Raw genomic sequence first — 18,237 nt, 5'->3', positions numbered from 1 at the left:
CTCATTGATTATGTCTTGGTGCGACAGAGAGATGTTCACAATGTCCACCACACCTGTGTGATGCCCAGTGCAGAATGCCAAACAGACCATCGGCTTGTGTGCTGTAAACTTAACTTCCACCTTAAGTTCAAACATAAAAGGGGCAGTATCCCAAGGAGGAGACTACATATCTGGTCCAAAGCCCTCTACTCAGTGCAGATGGCCAAATGCTTGTCACAGATTAAACCTCCATTCTGAGTCTGAACACTTTCAGACTCTTTTCAGTACTAGCCGTGTAGTTCAAGACTCAGCAATTCAGCACATTACACAACAACCAGTGAAGAATGAATTGGATATTGCTCCTACTATGGGAGAAACCCTCAAGGCCATACAGCAGGTGAAAACTGGCAAGGCAGCTGGGGTTGATGGAATTCCACCTGAAGTCTGGAAGCATGGGGGCCAAGCACTCCATGCTAAATTTCATGAGTTTGTGGTGCACTGTTGGGAACTAGGTGAACTACCATCAGACCTTCGTGATGCAGTCATCATCACCTTGTATAAGAAGAAAGGAGATAAACCAGGCTGTTCAAATTACTGTGGTATTACTCTGCTCTTCATTGCTGGCAAGATTCTGGTAAGAATACTTTTGAACAGACTAATACCCACTATAGCAGAAGGAATTCTACCTGAAAGTCAGTGTGGTTTCAGAGCCAACAGGAGCACCACACACATGGTATTTGTTCTCAGACAACTGCAAGAGAAGTGTAGGGAACAGGAACAAAGGTCTCTATGTAACCTTTTTTGATCTCACCAAGGCTTTCGATACTGTGAGCAGAAAAGGTCTCTGGCAGATTTTGGAATGTTTAGGATGTCCCCCAAGTTCCTTAAAATGATTATCTTACTTCATGAGATTCAGCATGGCCAAGTCAGATATGGCAATGCACTTTCTGAGCCCTTTCTAATAACCAGTGGTGTGAAACAAGGCTGCGTTCTTGCTCCAACTCTATTCACAATCTTTTTCAGCAAGATGCTCCAAAGGGCCACGGGAGACCTCGATGTTGAAGATGGTATCTACATTTGATATCGTACTGATGGAAATCTATTCAACCTAAGGCGACTGAAGGCCCACACTAAGACCTTAAATCTTCTTGTCCGGGAGCTGTTTTATGCTGATGACGCCGCCCTTGTTGCCCACACAGAAGCAGCTCTGCAGCGTTTAACATCCTGCTTTGCAGAGGCTGCTGAGCTCTTTGGACTGAAAGTCAGCTTAAAGAAGACAGAAGTTCTCTATCAACCGGCACCTCAGGAAGCCTTCCATCATCCCCCTATCACCATTGGCCAATCAGAGCTTAAATCAGTCCAGCAGTTTAATTACCTAGGCAGCCTCATCTCCTCAGATGGTAAGATTGACGGGGAGATAGACAACAGGTTAGCAAAGGCATATAGTGCTTTTGGAAGACTCCATAAAAGAGTTTGGTGAAATAAACATCTGAAGAGAAGCACAAAGATCAGTGTTTATAGAGCCATAGTGCTGTCTACTCTCTTATATGGATCCGAATCATGGGTCATCTACCGCCACCACCTGCGTCTCCTAGAATGCTTCCATCAACGCTGTCTCCGTACAATCCTAAACATCCACTGGTCAGATTATGTGACTAATATGCCTGTTCTAGAACAAGCAGCAGTCACAAGTATTGAGGTCATGTTGCTGAGAACACAGCTGTGTTGGGCAGGACATGTCTCAAGGATGAAGGACCACCGCCTCCCTAAGATCATGCTTTATGGTGAACTTGCCACTGGCTGCCGCAAGAGGAGCCCCAAAGAGAAGATACAAGGACACCCTGAAACAATATCTCAGCCTAGGTCACATTGATCATCATAACTGGTCTACTCTGGCCTCCAGTTGGGAGGTCTGGAGACACACCATCTATAACGCTGCTGCTTCCTTTGAGAATGCACGCAGGATCACTCTCAAGGAGAAAAGACAACGCAGAAAGAATCGGGTCTTGCCAATACCACCTAAGGAGTCTTTCTGCTGTGCCTTTTGCAACCGGTCTTGTCTATCTCGTATTGGTCTTTTTAGCCACCAGCGTGCTTGTAGCAAATGTGGGTAGAGCCCTTCCCAAATCTTCGTTCATGAAGCCTAGCCATGATGATGATGACAATATCTATACCCTAATACATTTCCCCTTAAAATAAAGTTAATGCTTTTCACCCAGTTACATACATACCCTCAGGTAAAAATGACCTGTTCAAAACCCTTAAAAACCCCTGGATTAATGAAGGTTACATGATTAATGAAGTTACTTAGTGTATAGAGTAATTAGTTCTAATAAAGGCCTTTTAGATTTAGGCCCTGAGTTATATAGCTAGTTAAGATAAGGTTGTTTTATGTTAAGAAAGGTTTTAGAGTTATACTGTTCTGTAACGTCTTATCATAATAAAGGAGGGGGATTTGTGGGAAAGGGTTAACACCTCACAGGAAGATTATCGCAAGGAAGGATGGGAAATGTAGTCTCCACAGCAGGTCCCCAAAGTGAGTGCTCGACTGCACATGCCCACTGGAAGGATTGGAGAATGACTGCTGGGGAAATAGCACGTGCTCTATGGTTATGTAACCTCTTATGTAAATCGAGGAGTATAAAACCGTGTGCTTGACTGTTAATAAACGATTTGCCAGCTTGCACTCAATCTGGTGGGTCCATGCCTGACTGCCACAGGACTTGGTGATCTCGGAGGCGTTTTCCAACCCGGCTGATTCTATGATTCTATGTCACTATGTGAAAAGATACAGTGTGAAGGCCAAAAGGTGGTCTGGGCTGTAGAGCAAGCAGCTAGGACAGTGCAGAGACACCAACGTCCCAGGTCCCCTTGTACCATGAATCTCAGAGCAGAAGTTGGAAGGAGCATAGGGAAGTGCAGAGTTTGATTCTATCTGAAGTGGAAGTTATTTCTTTGTTCAGCAGGTTCCAGCCTGCTCCCACAGCATGCAAGGTCAGGACAGGTTTCATTCAGAGGAGATGGCAGAAATATCTTCATACCCTCTGTTGCAGCATGGTCTGTTAAAGTAATGGTGACTTACATCTGCCTTCATTTCACTGCTGTAGTTGCACAGGAACAAAAGCTTCCCTAAAGAGCAGTGATATCAAGGGCTTCCTCATGCCCTCTGAAAAATACATGCTGCAAGTAGCACAAGGGAATAAAATCAATGTCTCAAGTTTTTTTCCTAAGACTCTCCAGGAACTACATCCACATCGTGGCTATATTTCATGCAAATGATGCAATGTGTTTTCCATGGGCACATCTATTCATGCACAAGGAACTTGGTCTGAACCACTGAGACTCTGCAGCAGAGAACACCAGAGCTTATTGCAAACGCTGTCCAGGGTTAGATCTGGGGGTCTCACTTCCTTGAAGAATTCCCCGCTAGTGAGGATGTCTTGGCAGAGGTCATGCTCGTGTGACTCTTTTGGGAGCCTGCTGGCTGAGAAGGTGGTTTCTTTTTGAGCACTGGAGTTTTGTTCTTGCTTTTAAATACTTTGTTGGGGTCCAGCTTGTTCACAAAGGAATCAGCTTCTTCAGACAGGAGCGCTGTGTTGATGGTTATGGGTTTGTACATGTTAAACCATTGCTGAAAGGCAGGATTGTGTGGAAGGAAGAGGTTAAATTCGAATTGCAAATAGACAATTTTACCTTGTTCCCCCTCTTCCCTGGGACATGATTTTAATCCCACACCACTTATCAGTTTGTAGTTTACAGGACTTCGAAGAGTGTTTGTGATAAGGACACACAAGGCATTGCTACAGCCACAGTCCTGAAACTGCATTCCAGACAGGGAAGAAGAAAACCAGACACAAACCTAACACTACCTTTCCTGCAGTGTAACTCCTATAGGGAGCAACTCCTGATTTAAATCACAGGAGGAAAACCAAAGGGAGGAGATAAAATTAAACCACATTTATCTAGATTCAGATAAGCAGAAAAGATTAAAAAACCTTGGAATTTAAATGGGCTTATAAACTGGAAACCAACTAGTTGAACTTCTCAAAACATAGCTTCCTCCCCTCTCTTCACATATAAAATAACACACGTTTTTTAACTGTTTACACAAAGGATTTTGTGTTGGTTTCTCTTACTGTCTTTCTACTTCTGATTTTCTATCTAGAAATAACTACAATGATTTAGTTTCTTGGTTCCCAGAGGTCACCACAATGTTACGACCTACAGTTCTCAATTCTTAAATGTTTTTCCCATTGCTTTTTCATTGACAAAGTCAGGAAATAAAACTGTAAGAGTTATAGTATTACAAATCATACTGAAACCATCAAGACAGTGTTGAACAACATAAACAGAAGATCCATAGCAAAATTTAGATAGCAGCCCATTCATGTACTGTTTAGTGGAAAACAGCTTTAAATACTCCCTTGAAAACTTTAAAAATTATAATGGTTAATGCACCAGGATTTTAACTAACAGGGGCTGGAAATGATTAGGGAATATACGAATGATTTCACTTAAGGTTTGTGAATATACTGAACATAATAAAATATTTATAGCAGGAAAGCTACAGAAAGGCAGATTACAGTACTACAGTATCACGTACACAGCCTGGGCTGATGAAGTACAGTGCAGTGTAACAGGGAAGACACCAGAAATAAAAAGAACCAGTTTCTACAGCCACTGATTGATGGAAGTCGGCAGTGATTTTAGCGAGTAATTCCGATGTGCACACAGGACCAAGGAGTGCCATGCTGGCAGGACAGCTGTCACGTCTGGGGGAAGTGCAGGACACTCACTGAGACCTTGACAATGTGCACAGACACTGCACTGGCTTGTGTTCAGTAGGATTGTCAGCTCCATTCCCTGACCTCTCACACGATGGAAGCAGGGCTAGGGTTGAAGGCCCAGTCAAACACAGACGAATAGCAGAAGCCTCTAATAGCAGGATTTTGGCATAGCAGAACAGCAATTTTAATAATAATAAGGGGCTGGAATAGTCACAAGGCTTTACCTAGAGTTCTTCTATAACTACTTCTAGGACTTCTGGCATTTAAATTGCACCTTTTTGAGCATAATTTTTATGAAGGCATCCCTTCATGCCTGAGAAGGGGGAAAAGGAATTAATATTATTGGCAAGGCTCAGGGTCATAGTCTTTATCTGTCATTCTGTCTAATGTGTACCTGGACTTTCCTCTCCACCCAGGCAGCATTAGACTCTTGTTCAGTGGTATGCCCAGAAAACTGATCTAGAGAAATCTTACGCAGTTATGGGGATGAACATCTCCCCTTCAGTTGCCAGCAGCCATGGAGTGGAGGTTTGCTTCAGGATCAAGAAGGCAAAGAAATAATCAGGGTTCTACCACATGCTATTAGACGTCGAGGGTAGGGCCTGACTTAGGTGACAAAAGCAGGGTTAACATAATATTAGTGAATTCAAATTACTGTGAAACAAGTGACCATTAACAAGCTATTGGGAAAAGACTCGTGGTCCCTTCAGTGGCTCACCAAGGAGGGCCCTGTTGGGGCTACAGACTGCTTGTCAAAAGCTGGGAAGATGTTTCTCCAGTCTGTGCTTAGCAAAAAACAGATGCTGGACCCTGCTGTCCTACCTTAGCCTGGGGGCTGACCCCGTAGCTGGTGAAGGCGTACTGCCACTGTGGGAGACCCAGGTGGGTGATGAGCAGGCGGTAGTAGGCTGTGAAGGTTTTGGTGAGGAAATGCCAATACAGAGCTCTGTCCAGGAACCATATCTCTGTGTCTGGGGAGACAACTAGAATAAAACAAGCACAAGTTACACTGTTGCTTTGCAGCAATAAGATTAACATCTGGCCACTGTCAGGTGGGAGATACAACGAACTCATCAGAAAGGTGGTTTTATTTACATCCAGGCACAGAATTCAGTACTTGCCTTTGTTAAACTTCATATGGTTGGTGATTGACCAGATCTCTAATTTGTCAAGGTCTCTCGGCAAAGCCTCCCTGTCTTCTGGGGAGACACCAGCTCCTCCCAATTTAGCATCATGGGCAAACTTACTTTGTGTACCTTCCAGTCCTGTGTCCAAGCTGTTTATGAAGACAGTGAAGAGAACTGGGCCTAAGATGGAGCCCTGCAGAACCCCACTAATGACTAGTCACCAGCTTGAGTGACCCCATTCACTACAACCTTTTGTGCCCGACCCGTGAGCCAGTTGCTCACCCGTTGCATGATGTATTTGTCTGGCTGTGTCCTGGGCAATGAATGCAATGCTATCCCTTCCCAGCCTGGGACTGATACACTACATGGAACATTCTTGGACATCAGCAGCTTTTGTAGTATATGTTCAAAGTACAATTATGGCAAACATTTATCTGCCCCACAAAGTAAAAAGCAGCTAACTCAATTGTCAGTCATCTGGATTACTGAATAGAGTCCAGAGTCTGGAAGTCATGAGTGTGTGCTGCCAACAAAAACACATTTTTCAAAATCCTTCCACAGTGATCAAGTATTTCTCTAGTGGCGACATCCCTTGCAGCATAAAAAGAAGTTTTTTTCTTTCTTGGGAAACCAAGATGCTGAACACTGCCAGTTAAACAGACTGTCCCCTGCACTGCCATCGACCCCCGTAACCAACACTCCCTCCCCTTGCACAGGTCGTCCACTGCATGTGCTGAAATCACTGATACTGGAAGGCAAGGGGACAAGTAAGAACTTACTGCCTTGGGAGCTGTAGTCACACCCAATGAAAGATACAAGATAATAACTGAGGATTTTTCTTAAGAACATATATATTGCAATTGCACAGCCCTACACTGTAAACACACATACACCGAGTAACCTGTGCACTGTCTTATGCCACCTACTTCACAAGTGCCTTGGGTGTTTCTCTATTCACTGATAACAGTTATCTGTGTATCTGTCAGAAGAAACAGCTCAGCTCCCATCTCTTACCCTCTTGTTCCACCCTTCCTGCCCCATTTTGACCTACTTAGCACCTGGAGGCTCTGCATCCATGTACAAGGTGGAAGAACCAGTCTGTCTCAGTCATCTAAGGCCTTTTTTTACCATCTACCCCTTGTTTCTAAGCAGAGTTATACCCGTTCTCATCAAAATGTAAAGGTTTTGTTCCAAGACACGCAGGTAACCAGAGACAGACTAGTGGAGTTCTGTATTAATTCAACACTGTATGTAGGCCACATGTACATGCAGAAATTATAACTCAGACTCCCATTAAAAGGAGTGAAAATGTTAGCTCTAGTTAAGTCTCTGTAAGGTTTAGCCCCTGACTTCAGTGGACACAGGACACCCTAGTAAAAGTTTCATCTATAAATTACAAAGAAGATCAGAAATCTAACATAATTCTTCAAGTGTGGCCTCCAGATACAATCCACAACAAGAGACAGATAACTTTTCTCTCTTCAGTCTTACCTGGTTCAGCATGCTTATAAACAAGACAGACTTTCCCATTCCCGTTGCATGGGTCTAATTCAAAGATAAGACTACGAGAATCAAAGTGTGGCTTCTCTGGTTTGTCTCCATTACCTGAAACAAACAAACAAAAAATTTCATGAAACATGTTTCGGAAACTGACTGTGACTCAGTTGCAAAGAGTCAACCTATTTGATATCTGAGGAAGAACTAAAGCAAACTATTATATTTATTTTTCTTGGAAATGATTGAGTTCCCTATGTTTAAAATAAAACTAAGAAAAAAATGAGAAAAATTTTAATCTGGTAGGAAAACAAACCACAGAGTCAAATTCAGATGGCTGAAAACAGACAACAAACTGACTTCTAGTCCTTCCCTGGCATAAAGCAAGACCAGCTTTACAGATGTCACTCCTGAGGTTTATCTAATCTTTTCTTAAAGTTCTCCAGTGCTGGAGATGGCACAGTTTCCAGGCAGTCAATCCAAATCCATCAGTTATCACTTAGAAGTTTTCCTCATGGATCTGGAATCTTCCTTATTGCACTGGAAGTCCATTATCTCTGTTACATTTACTATTCCTTTGTTGCCCTAATTACTTTTTTTTCTAAGGAGGACAGGGAGAAAAATTTATTCTTTTCTCTTGACAGAAGACTTTAAGGAACTTGTAGACACACATTTCTCCATACACTCCAGTGTGACATGTGACATCAGCAGCCCTTTCAACAACCACGTCTGACTCATATTCAACTTGGGACCCCCAACCACCACAGAGCACTTCTACAGCACCATTTTGGGACTGTGAAGCTGCAAGTTCTTGCGGAATGCAATTTTGAAATCTAAAGCTGATGGGGAAGAAGTGGGACATAAGAGCTGTACTCTCCAGAAGAATTTTCCGTTAAAGTCAGGATGAGAACTTCCATGGAGATGTAACTTTTTTCTCAGTGTACCTTATAAGTGCATCACTGGAGGTTTGAGTCACTGAGTGGAAGTAGAAATTGGTGCATTTCATGACAATGGTTAGAAGATCAGGACTACAATCAAGCTGGAATGTGACAAGAAGAAATTTTCAGCCACATTTAGAAGCTAGAAGAACTGTAGAGGTGCAGGGATAAGATTGAAATCAAATAGCACTTTTTTAAAAAAACTGGCATGACACCTGGCTCTGTTCCTATCCTCCTAATTTTTCCAGTCTTGTTAGACTGTAAAAGCTCTTAAAAAAGTGATTGGGCCTTTTTCTTCTTTTTTCTTCTCTCCAAATAGCAGTATTCCCAGCATTTTAGGCAGTCTGGAAACACACACTTTCCACTGCAACCTCACAGTTACATGTATTTACCAGTTACTTTTCCCATTCCAGCTGTACTTTCATTACCAAGACAAAACCTGTTATCTTTTGTTCATGTAACACCATAAGCACACAAAGACTTTGGAAGCTGAATCACCGGAGGAAGACTCAGATAAAAGTTTAAACAGGGAAAAAGCAGAATAAGAAGGCTGACAGGTTGCTAAAAGAGAATACAAGTAACACTAACGACTGGCAGCATCAGCAATCCCCATGATATTCACAGCATGCAGATCTGCCTGTCGAGGCTGTAGGGAACTAATAAGATACATAATAGATCCAGCCCAGGAGACAAAAAATCACAGAATCACAGAACGGTTTGGGTTGGAAGGAACCTTAAAGATCATCTCCTTCCAATTCCACTGCCACAGGGGTTAGCTGAGGTGCTAAAAGGATTGGGATTGTTCATCCTGGAAAAGAGAAGGTTTTGAGGTGACGTAATAGGAGCCTTCCAGTACCTGGAGGGAGCCTACAAGGAAGATGAAGAGAGACTTTTTACAAGAGCATGTAGAGAAAGGACAAGGGAAAATGGCTTCAAACTGATAGAGAGTAGGTTTAGACTGGATATTAGGAAAAAGTTCTTTACTATGATGGCGGTAAGGCACTGGAACATATTTCCCATGGATGTTCCATCCCTGGACGTGCTTAAGGCTAGGTTGGATGGGGCTCTGAGCAACCTGGTCTAGTGCAAGGGGTCACTGCTCACCTATCCATGCCCTATATCCTAACACTACTCTAATAGAGGAAAAGGGATGACACAGAGCACATTTTCCAGCCTGTTAACAGGCCTTACCTTCCTCGTCTGTGTCATCTTCCAGGTCGGCGAGGGTTGGAGCATTGGGCAGGGTGTACATGGAGGAGCCCCCGAGCCGACACAGCTGTGAGATGCTGTTAATCACCATGGAGCCCAGAGGCATGGGAGTATCTGCAATAAGACTCACTTTTAACCACATCCAGTGTCAGGAAAGCATAGGAGGTATTTCTGTTCCTCCACACATCAACCCAAACCTTTCTAACAGCATCAAGTCAACAAGTCACCCTGCTCAGCCATGTGTCAGTGTGATGGACCTCAGAAGGCACTGCTGGATGCTTGCTCAAACAAGACAGTTATGTGAGCTGCCTTGGACTCTGTGCACTTCTGAGCCCTGAAAACAAGACTCTTCAGAGATCACAACACAGCAAATCCCACTTGAAACACGATGGAAGTCACTGCAGGTGCTAAAGCCCTGATGTGAGCTGTCTCTGAAACGAAATTTCACTTCCTGAGGAAGACCCTGTCCTTTTCCACACTTCCACCTGAAGTCTCTTAATTTCTAAGTTGCAATCTTGTTAAACTAAGACACCCTGCATTTGACACCCACCTCCAGAAGTAAGGAAGTGTCCACAGCCCAGATTGACAGCCTTGCTTGAGGGCAATGAGAACCCGGATAATAACTGCAGAATGAACAAGGATGGACAATGGAGCTCTAACTTTAGCATTGGAAAGTGGAACCAGGCTCCAGCACATACTTTTTAATGAGAAAGAGACATTGTCAGAGGTTCCTCCTCCTACTGCTTTATGATGGGATAATGAGCTATAGCTGCTTCTCTCTCCATGAACTACAGAGGGAGTTAAGGTATGAGATTTAAATTACATACCTAAATGTGAGTGTCAACAGATGGCCAGCGTATTACAGAACAGTATTTATGTCATGAGTAGTTGTTTGACTTCTTGCCATTTTCAGTGTCTGTACCTCTTCTGTGAGAGTCCAGAACACTTAAGTAATAGATTTTGTCCTGTTGCATCAAGAAGGGACCTCTGATGGGCAGTCATATTTTTTTCCTTACCAGGACATCTCTAAAATAGTCTACAATCCCATGCAGAACTGCCTTTTATAACTCTTAATTCAGGGGTCAGATTTCTGTCACTGATCAAGCTGTCTAGTAGAAATAAACTACTTTGTTTATTTGCAAGTTAAGGAATGGTGCTAATTTTTAATTCAGAATGACTTGGTACCTGGGTTTTTGCTCAGACTAATGCAGGATACTGAGAGATGTGTATTCACTGTTCAGAAAGTAAGCTTGAAATTAAAGAGGTTCTGCAAAGGCAAGACTGGCTGCAATGAAATGAGGGTATCAGTGGAGAGGAACATGTGGACTCACCATCAGTCTTCACACTCCAGGTCATCTGGAAGCCATCGGTCATCAGATAGAAGTTCTTTAAATCCTCTGGCAATATGCAGGAGTTTTTCTGCAGATCACAATCAAAGTGTTATGGGAAAACACAGATCATGCCTCAGACCCAAAGTTCAACTGAAACATGGTACAGAAATATTTGCCACCAAATTTTTTAACTGCAAGATGACTCAAATATCTCATTCTAAAGCCTCAGAGAAAACTATGTATTTCTTGGGTCTGTGCTATTGTATTTACAAAGGTGACCTGGGAAAATTTCACAATGAGCAGTTAGTCATCAGAAGAATATTACACCATTGTTCCCCAACTGAGACAACATATAACCTTTTGACACTGGCAGCCACTCCAAGCTTACCTATATAAGAGCAATTAGATTTTTCATATAAATGGCTTAAAATAGTAGGGTCTTGCTTTGAGTGAAATCAGACTAAACTTATCTGTTCCACTAAAGCACACACGACATTAGCATAAGGACTCTCTTCTCCTGAGGGATTTCAGTTCCAAGTTGGTGAGAGAAGCGTAGATTCAAAAGTTGCACATAATCAAGCAGATTCTATGTTTCACTTAACAAAAAGTGTGTGCAAACACACGCAGAACCAGACTCACAAACCTGCTGGTCTGGCTTCACCCCTCCAAACTTCAGCACTCGGCTGGGGCTCCTAAACCTGCTTCCTTTTGAGTCAACAATGACAGAAGCAACTCCAGGAACCACAGCCCATTTCCTGTACCTGTCTTGATTATGGAAGAAGTCTTTCTTAACTTAGACTCTTTAGTTAAGCAGCAGATATGAGGAAGGAAGGATAAAGGATTAATTCTTGGAACAAAAAGAATCCTAAAGAGCTATAGGCGATTGCAGGCCCTGCTCCTGGTGACAGGACTGGTTGCAGAGCAGTGACCCTCTGCTCCTGCTGAAGCGTCAAGAACACAAAATGAAACAGGACAGAAGCCTGTCAGTTTTAAGAAGACAAGCAACATGTATAACTACAAGAGTTACCTGTTGTTTTGTCTGTAATTGTTTTAGAGAAAAAACTGATTGAGAAAGATTCAAGAGAGTTCACATTTAAAATATTGTCACACTCAAGACTCCAAAAGGATCAGAGCCCAAAAGTCAGAATAGTCTCCAATGATGCAATTCCACAATCTCTGCATTGACTTGTCCAAGGGCTGCATTATTCTCCTTGTGGAAAAGTTGCATTAAATAAAGACAGAATATTCTGGTAACCAGTATCTAAGGAAAAGAAAGATGCACATGCAGTTCATGTAGCTCTTTTACTTGGTAAAGAGAGAAGCCGATCAGATTCTCTCCCACATCTTCAACTTGTACATATCCAATTATCTTTCCTGATGCTGCCTCAAAGCACCTCTCCAGTAGGAGCTACCTGCCAGCTGTGCATCCAGCTGCAGCGCTGCCCTCTGGTCATCAGTGGCTGGCATGAGCAAGGGTGTTGGTCTCCTCCTGTTCATTTCCCTTCCCTCTCCTGGGACAAGGGCAGCCCTTCTGCCTGTTAAAGTCTTATTCACAGCCACTTTCTTCGGGCTGTTACAGTCTCTGTCCCCTAAATTGGGGGTGTATACACTGTGCAGGACCCCCTAACCTGCACACAACCTTCATTCGTGCCTGTTAACTTACTTTTTAAACATGTCCATTTATGTTGGCTGACTACTACTGATGAGTTCCAGATACTAATGGTTTTGCAGCTTGAAATAAGACAGGTCACTTTACCTGCCTCGTCAAGCAGTCTGGTCACTTGTACAGTGCTTTCCTAACCTAGGTAGGGAAAATGTTCAGGGTCTACAGGTATTAAAGCAGACAAACTGATACTGTAGAGACTTTGTTTTGAGAAGAATTTATCATCTTTGATAAGAGTCTGCTGATGGCTGAGGCCCTGGTGGTAAGTTTAAGGAGATTACTAAACCACATGGACATATCTGAAGTTCTTCAAATGCCTTTCACAAACACACCTTCTTCTGTGGGTTCTCCTCAGTCCTAAATATTTATAATTTCATGCTGCCCTTTCATCACTTCCAATTTCAAGCTGTAGTTGTAAGCACAGTGACTAGGGCTAAAACTATGAAGAAACAGAGAGACAGACCTGCTACAAGGCCTCAGAAGTGTACAAAAGTTTACATGGCACTTTCAATCCGTTTCAAATCTCCCAATTTTAACTAATCTATCCCAGCAGTAAAAACACATGCAAACAGCCCATCTGACTTCAGTGGGTGTTATTCTCCAAGCAGAAGAACCAGATCCATTGTGAAAAATTGTGAAAAATCTAAGATTTTAAAACTTCCATGGTAGTATCCAGATAAATACTTCTACAACTCAGGCACAGACCAAATATAGCTGATTAAGGCAAGGTAAAAATCACATCTGAACAGGCCTTCTGCTCTGAATCCTCTTTTTCTGAATGGAAAGATCAACATGCGCATGTTTCTCCAGGTGGCTGCCCTTCAAATTTATTTCAGGATTCTCCCAACCATGTCCCTTTGCATGAGTTTCCAAATGATGGTGCAAAATATATGGGTGGGAAATGCAGATATGGGGACTACAGGAAAATACCAGCAAATAGAAAGCTTCACTAATACCCATCTCTCTTATCTGATAGAAAGGATGGATTGTTCTGTCATATTATACTTAGTCACATGACCATATGACATCAGAACAGTGATGATCTGACAGCAGAGTCAGACAAACAAGCCACTATATATTAAAAGTGGCTTATCAAACTATATTCCTCCTGCTCAACTGGTAGTTTTAAGGATTGTGCTCTCCAGTCCCATAAAATACACTATTCACAATAGCGTGCTAGAAGGGGCTTAACCACAGCCCCGGCAAGCAGCTGTTTTCACTCCAGTCATTTGGTTACACTCATCAGCTCATAAAACAAAATATCCCAAGTGCCCAGTACGGTGTGTGAGGTCTATTCCTTTTGTTTGTTCTCCATAATACCCCCAAGTAGTCTCCCAAGAAAGCACAGTCCACAGAAGACAAAGAAAAATATTAGAATCAGGCTTGTTTTGCTTCCAAGACCTGAACAGCACTGGCTCCAAAGCTAGAACCCTGACATATGGCAACTCACTTAAGGCATTGTTGAAGCAATACCTCTCAAGCAAATATACTAAAGAAATGGAAAGCAATCAAAACATAGAGCTCTGGAGAGACTTTTCTAAAAAAAATGAATGAATGATTTTTATCCAACTTCTAGAGTTAGAAGGAAAGCATTTATGTCACTTTTTATCCAGCTTCTAGGGAGAGAAGGAAGGCATTTATGTCCCTTCTCAGGGCCTGCAAGCAGCAGAGCACAACAGCAGCCACCCTCCTCTCTTCCTGACGTGCTGCAGTTTCATGACTGGTCTGTCTTAGCTGCTAGTGAATGTGAATGTTAACGTGTGTAACATGCTGAGACGTTCTTGTTGCACCTTTCATAAATCTGATCTAGAGGGCTCCCAGGAGATCATGATGCTTTAATTTTCTGAAGCTGAGGTAGACCTGATTCCCTGCTGCAGAGAAGAGGATTTAACAATTCTCTTGAGGATGTTGTTGTGCAGTCAGGTTTTTAATTAGAATATTATAAGGCCCAACAGAAGGAGAAACACTGCGAGAGAAGCACTATTTACTCCTCCCCAAAGTCCTTGAACCTCTTCCCCATTATGCAGCTTGAAGAAACACAGGTTTCCTTAGGCTGGATGCTGCTGGATCCACTTCCCCATCTCTCCTACAGTCAGGGCCACAAGACAGGCTCAAGATGGTAGATCCTGTGCTCCTAGGGATAAGGGATGGCAAGCTTGCCTAATGCTAAGGGAGGACATTACAAGAAGGATGCCAAGAAGGACCCTTGACCATGCACATGCCTGCATGCATACTTTTCAGTCAAAAGAGATATGTCTGGTAGAAGCAGTAAGGGTGCGTGGTGGCTTGGAGCTGGCTCCGTGCCAAGTCTCCAACACCACAGCAAAAGCTTCCCCCCAAAAAAACCAAGGGAGAACCAAAAAAAACCCCAAGAGACCCGAAATAAGAGAGCTAAAGCAATATATAAATATATTTACACTTATATTACATTTATATACAATTACAAAGACTATATACACATGAGAAAGAAACTCCCAACACCCTGAAAGGGAAAAAACACAAAAAACCTAAAAACAGGTATATGCACTCAATAAAGAACTAGCCAAAGAAAATTTTAACACTTTCCTTGAGATAGCACAATTGTGCCAAACGCCGCCGCCACGCTACCGGACCCTGGATCGGCAGAAACAACAGACCCTGTAGGCCCGACCAGGCCTCAGCTCCCCCACACGAGCGAGACTGGCTGTCGGAATCTGCTGTCTCCAAACCTTGCTGGAAGAGAAGAGAGGAAGAGGCTTCTCTCTCCATCTTATTTATACTCTGGCTTACGTAAAAAAATCATAGGGAATACTGGGAACATGGTCACTTCCTAGTTCCGACCTGGTTACCAGGAAGGCCTAAAAAACTAAACCACTACAGGCTGACTTTCCAGATGTCTGCTGGAAACACAACACAGTAGAGAGGGAGCAGCCTAGGAGGTTCCTGGATTGTGTGTAAGAAGGGTTCAAATGAGGACCCAGGGAACTACAGGTCTGTCAGACTGACTTCAGTGCTGGGGAAGGTCATGGAGAGATCATCCTGAGTGCCATCACACAGCACACACGAGAACCAGAGGATCAGGCCAAGCCAGCAGGGGCTTAGGAGAGGCAAGTCCTCCTTGACTGACCTGATCTCCTTCTGTGACAAGGTGATCTGCTCAGTGGATGAGGGAAAGGCTGTGGAGGTTGATTTCTTGGACGTTTCACATAGAATTCTCCTGGAGAAACTGGCTGCTCCAGGCTTGGATGGATGCTCTGTTCCCTGGCTAAAAAACTGGCTGATGGCCATGCCCAGAGAGTGCTGGTGCATGGAATTACATCCAGCTGAGGCCAGTCATTAGTGGTGTTCCCCAGGGCTCACTGCTGGGTCCATCCCTGTTTAATGCCTTTATTGATGATCTGGACAAGGAGATCACGAGTACCCTCCATTGATTTAAGGACAACACAAGTTGGGTGAGAGTGTTGATTTGCTGGAGGGTAGGAAGGTTCTGCAGAGGGATCTGGACAGGCTGGATCGATGGGCTGAGGCCAACCAAAGGCCAAGTTCCAGGTCCCGCCCTTGGGTCACAACAACCCCCTGCAGTGCTCCAGGCTGGGGGCAGAGGGGCTGAAAAGCTGCTTGGTGGGAAAGGACCTGGGAGTGCTGGATGGCAGTGGCTGAACATGAGCCAGAGTGAGTCCAGGTGGGCAAGAAGGCCAATGGCCTCTGGCCTGTGTCACCAATAGTGTGGGCAGCAGGACCAGGTAATGAGTGTCCCTCTGTACAGGGCACTGGTGAGGCTGCAACTTGACTCTTGTGTTCAGTTTTGGCCCCCCATGATAAGAAAGACATTGAGGTGCTGGAGTGTGTCCAGAGAAGGGAACAGAACTGGGGAAAGTCTGGAGAAGTCTGATGATGAGCAGCTGAGGGAGCCAGGGGCATTTAGCCTGGAGAAAAGAAAGCTCAGGGGAGGCCTTATTCCTCTCTACAACTCCCTGAAGGTACTAAAAGTACCTGAAAGCCAGGTGGGGGTCAGGGTCTTCTCCCAGATAACAAGTGAGAAGGACAAGAGAATATGACCTCAGGAAAGGCTGGTCAGGCATTGAAAAAGGCTGCTCAGGAACTGTGGAATCACCATTCCTGGAAGTGGTCAGAGGGTGTGTGGATGTGGCAGTTGGATATATCATGGCTGGGCTTCGCGAACGAAGATTTGGGAAGGCTCTATCCACATTTGTTGCAGGCACACTGGTGGCTTATGAGGCCAATACGTGACAGACGTATCCGATTGCAAAAGGCACAACAGAAAGACTCCTTAGATGGTGTAATCTGCAAGATACGGTTCTTTCTGCGTTGCCTTTTCTCCTCGAGAGTGATCCTGCGTGAGTTCTCAAAGGAGACAGCTGCGTTATAGATGGTGTGTCTCCAGGCCTCCCGATTGGAGGCCAGAGTAGACCAGTTATGGTGATCGATATGGCCAAGGTTGAGATGTTGTTTCAGGGAGTCCTTGTATCTTTTCTAAGATATAGTTCTAAGATATAGTTGGAGATATAGTTCAGTTGTGAACACGATGGTACTACATTAATGGTTAGACTTGATGATCTTAGAGGTCTTTTCTAACTTTAATGATTCTATGACTTCTAGGATAGCGAGAAACCACCAGGGCAGTTCGCACTGAGATTTACAGGCAGAGAGAGTTTCTAAATTGTCTGACAGCCTAAGATAGTCTATAACAGGAAAGCAACAGACTGCTTGAGGGCTTTTTATGGCTTTATTACAGAAAATTAAATCTTTGTAGACAAAATACATAAGGAGAAACAACAAATTTCCTACACAGACTTGTAGAATATCAAAACTACAGCAATGTGATGGGCAGGGATCAATTACAGCCAGCCAGGGGCAGCTCAGACAGTGCTAAGAAGTCAAACAGAGGAAAAGCCAAAACTACTCTGTTCAGTTTGCTTGGCCTGTTGTGGTGCTGAGTGCTGGTACCTCCATGGCCCCTATGAAAACCAGAACAATTATGTGGGTGATGCATTTTAATTCTAGTTGAGGCAAAAAAGAAATTGTGATTCAGCCACTGCACCAGAGTGCCTCCTAGCAATATTTTAGTATAATACCTACTTTTAAAAACTGCATGTGGAGGAGAGCAGAGCCATTGCCAGCCTAATTTTAGGAGTGGAAAAGGGTTCATAGGACAACATACACTGGAGTTATTACCATTGGAGTTCTGTTAACCAGGTAACTGTCTCTACTCCCTCTCCTATTGCTTGTCTCCCTTTCCTGGGGAAAAGGTAACATCTTGGTAGGTCTAAGTATCAAGAAAGGTTGAAAAATTCTCTGTTTTTATTGAAATATATTGAACTGCTTAAAAGTTTTGGGGAAGCGATGCCACCCATGTAAACTCTTGACAATCATGTACTTTAAGTATTTTTGTGAGTGTGTTGACTTCCAATAAATTATTCAGGATTGATTTCAGGATTGGTTTCCTGAAGTGTAAGACTTAACAGCTCTTTCTGCCTGGGAACAGTTTGACCAGTTTTTCCTATATCACAGAAAAAATTCTGCAAATACTTTCATAAGCAAAGACATAGAGGTGAACTAAAAGACCTGGTTAAAAATCTCAACTATGAAGAAATTATTATGTGCATAAGTATTGCCACCTAGTGGCTCAAAAAAACTTCACAGTGATAAAAGTGAAAACTGTATTAAAAATCAAGAAGGGTAAGTCTGAGGAAAAGTAAATAAAAGTTC

General features: G+C 43.3%; 1 protein-coding gene across 2 annotated transcripts in view; it reads right to left on the bottom strand.

Moving 5' to 3' along the window:
• The window catches only part of TPGS2 (tubulin polyglutamylase complex subunit 2), a 28,380-nt gene that overhangs the window by 3,444 nt on the left and 6,699 nt on the right, over window positions 1–18,237 (bottom strand). The window contains exons 3-7 of one of the 2 annotated variants that reach the window (XR_004354568.1): window positions 10,866–10,953; window positions 9,517–9,648; window positions 7,385–7,498; window positions 5,589–5,749; window positions 2,455–3,610 (exon numbers count right to left, since the gene is read on the bottom strand). Coding sequence is in view for 1 of the 2 variants with exons in the window: in XM_032675963.1 (XP_032531854.1) it covers window positions 3,383–3,610; window positions 5,589–5,749; window positions 7,385–7,498; window positions 9,517–9,648; window positions 10,866–10,953 (723 nt within the window). In the remaining variant the exon portion in view is untranslated. Of the gene's footprint in view, window positions 1–2,082; window positions 3,611–5,588; window positions 5,750–7,384; window positions 7,499–9,516; window positions 9,649–10,865; window positions 10,954–18,237 lie in introns of those variants that run through there. The other variant, XM_032675963.1, reaches the window with a different exon arrangement.

This window comes from Chiroxiphia lanceolata, chromosome Z, assembly GCF_009829145.1.
Source record: "Chiroxiphia lanceolata isolate bChiLan1 chromosome Z, bChiLan1.pri, whole genome shotgun sequence".
Classification (NCBI taxonomy): Eukaryota; Metazoa; Chordata; class Aves; order Passeriformes; family Pipridae; genus Chiroxiphia; species Chiroxiphia lanceolata.
The sequence above is the reverse complement of the archived record's forward strand: the minus strand, read 5'-3'. Positions and strand labels throughout refer to the sequence as shown.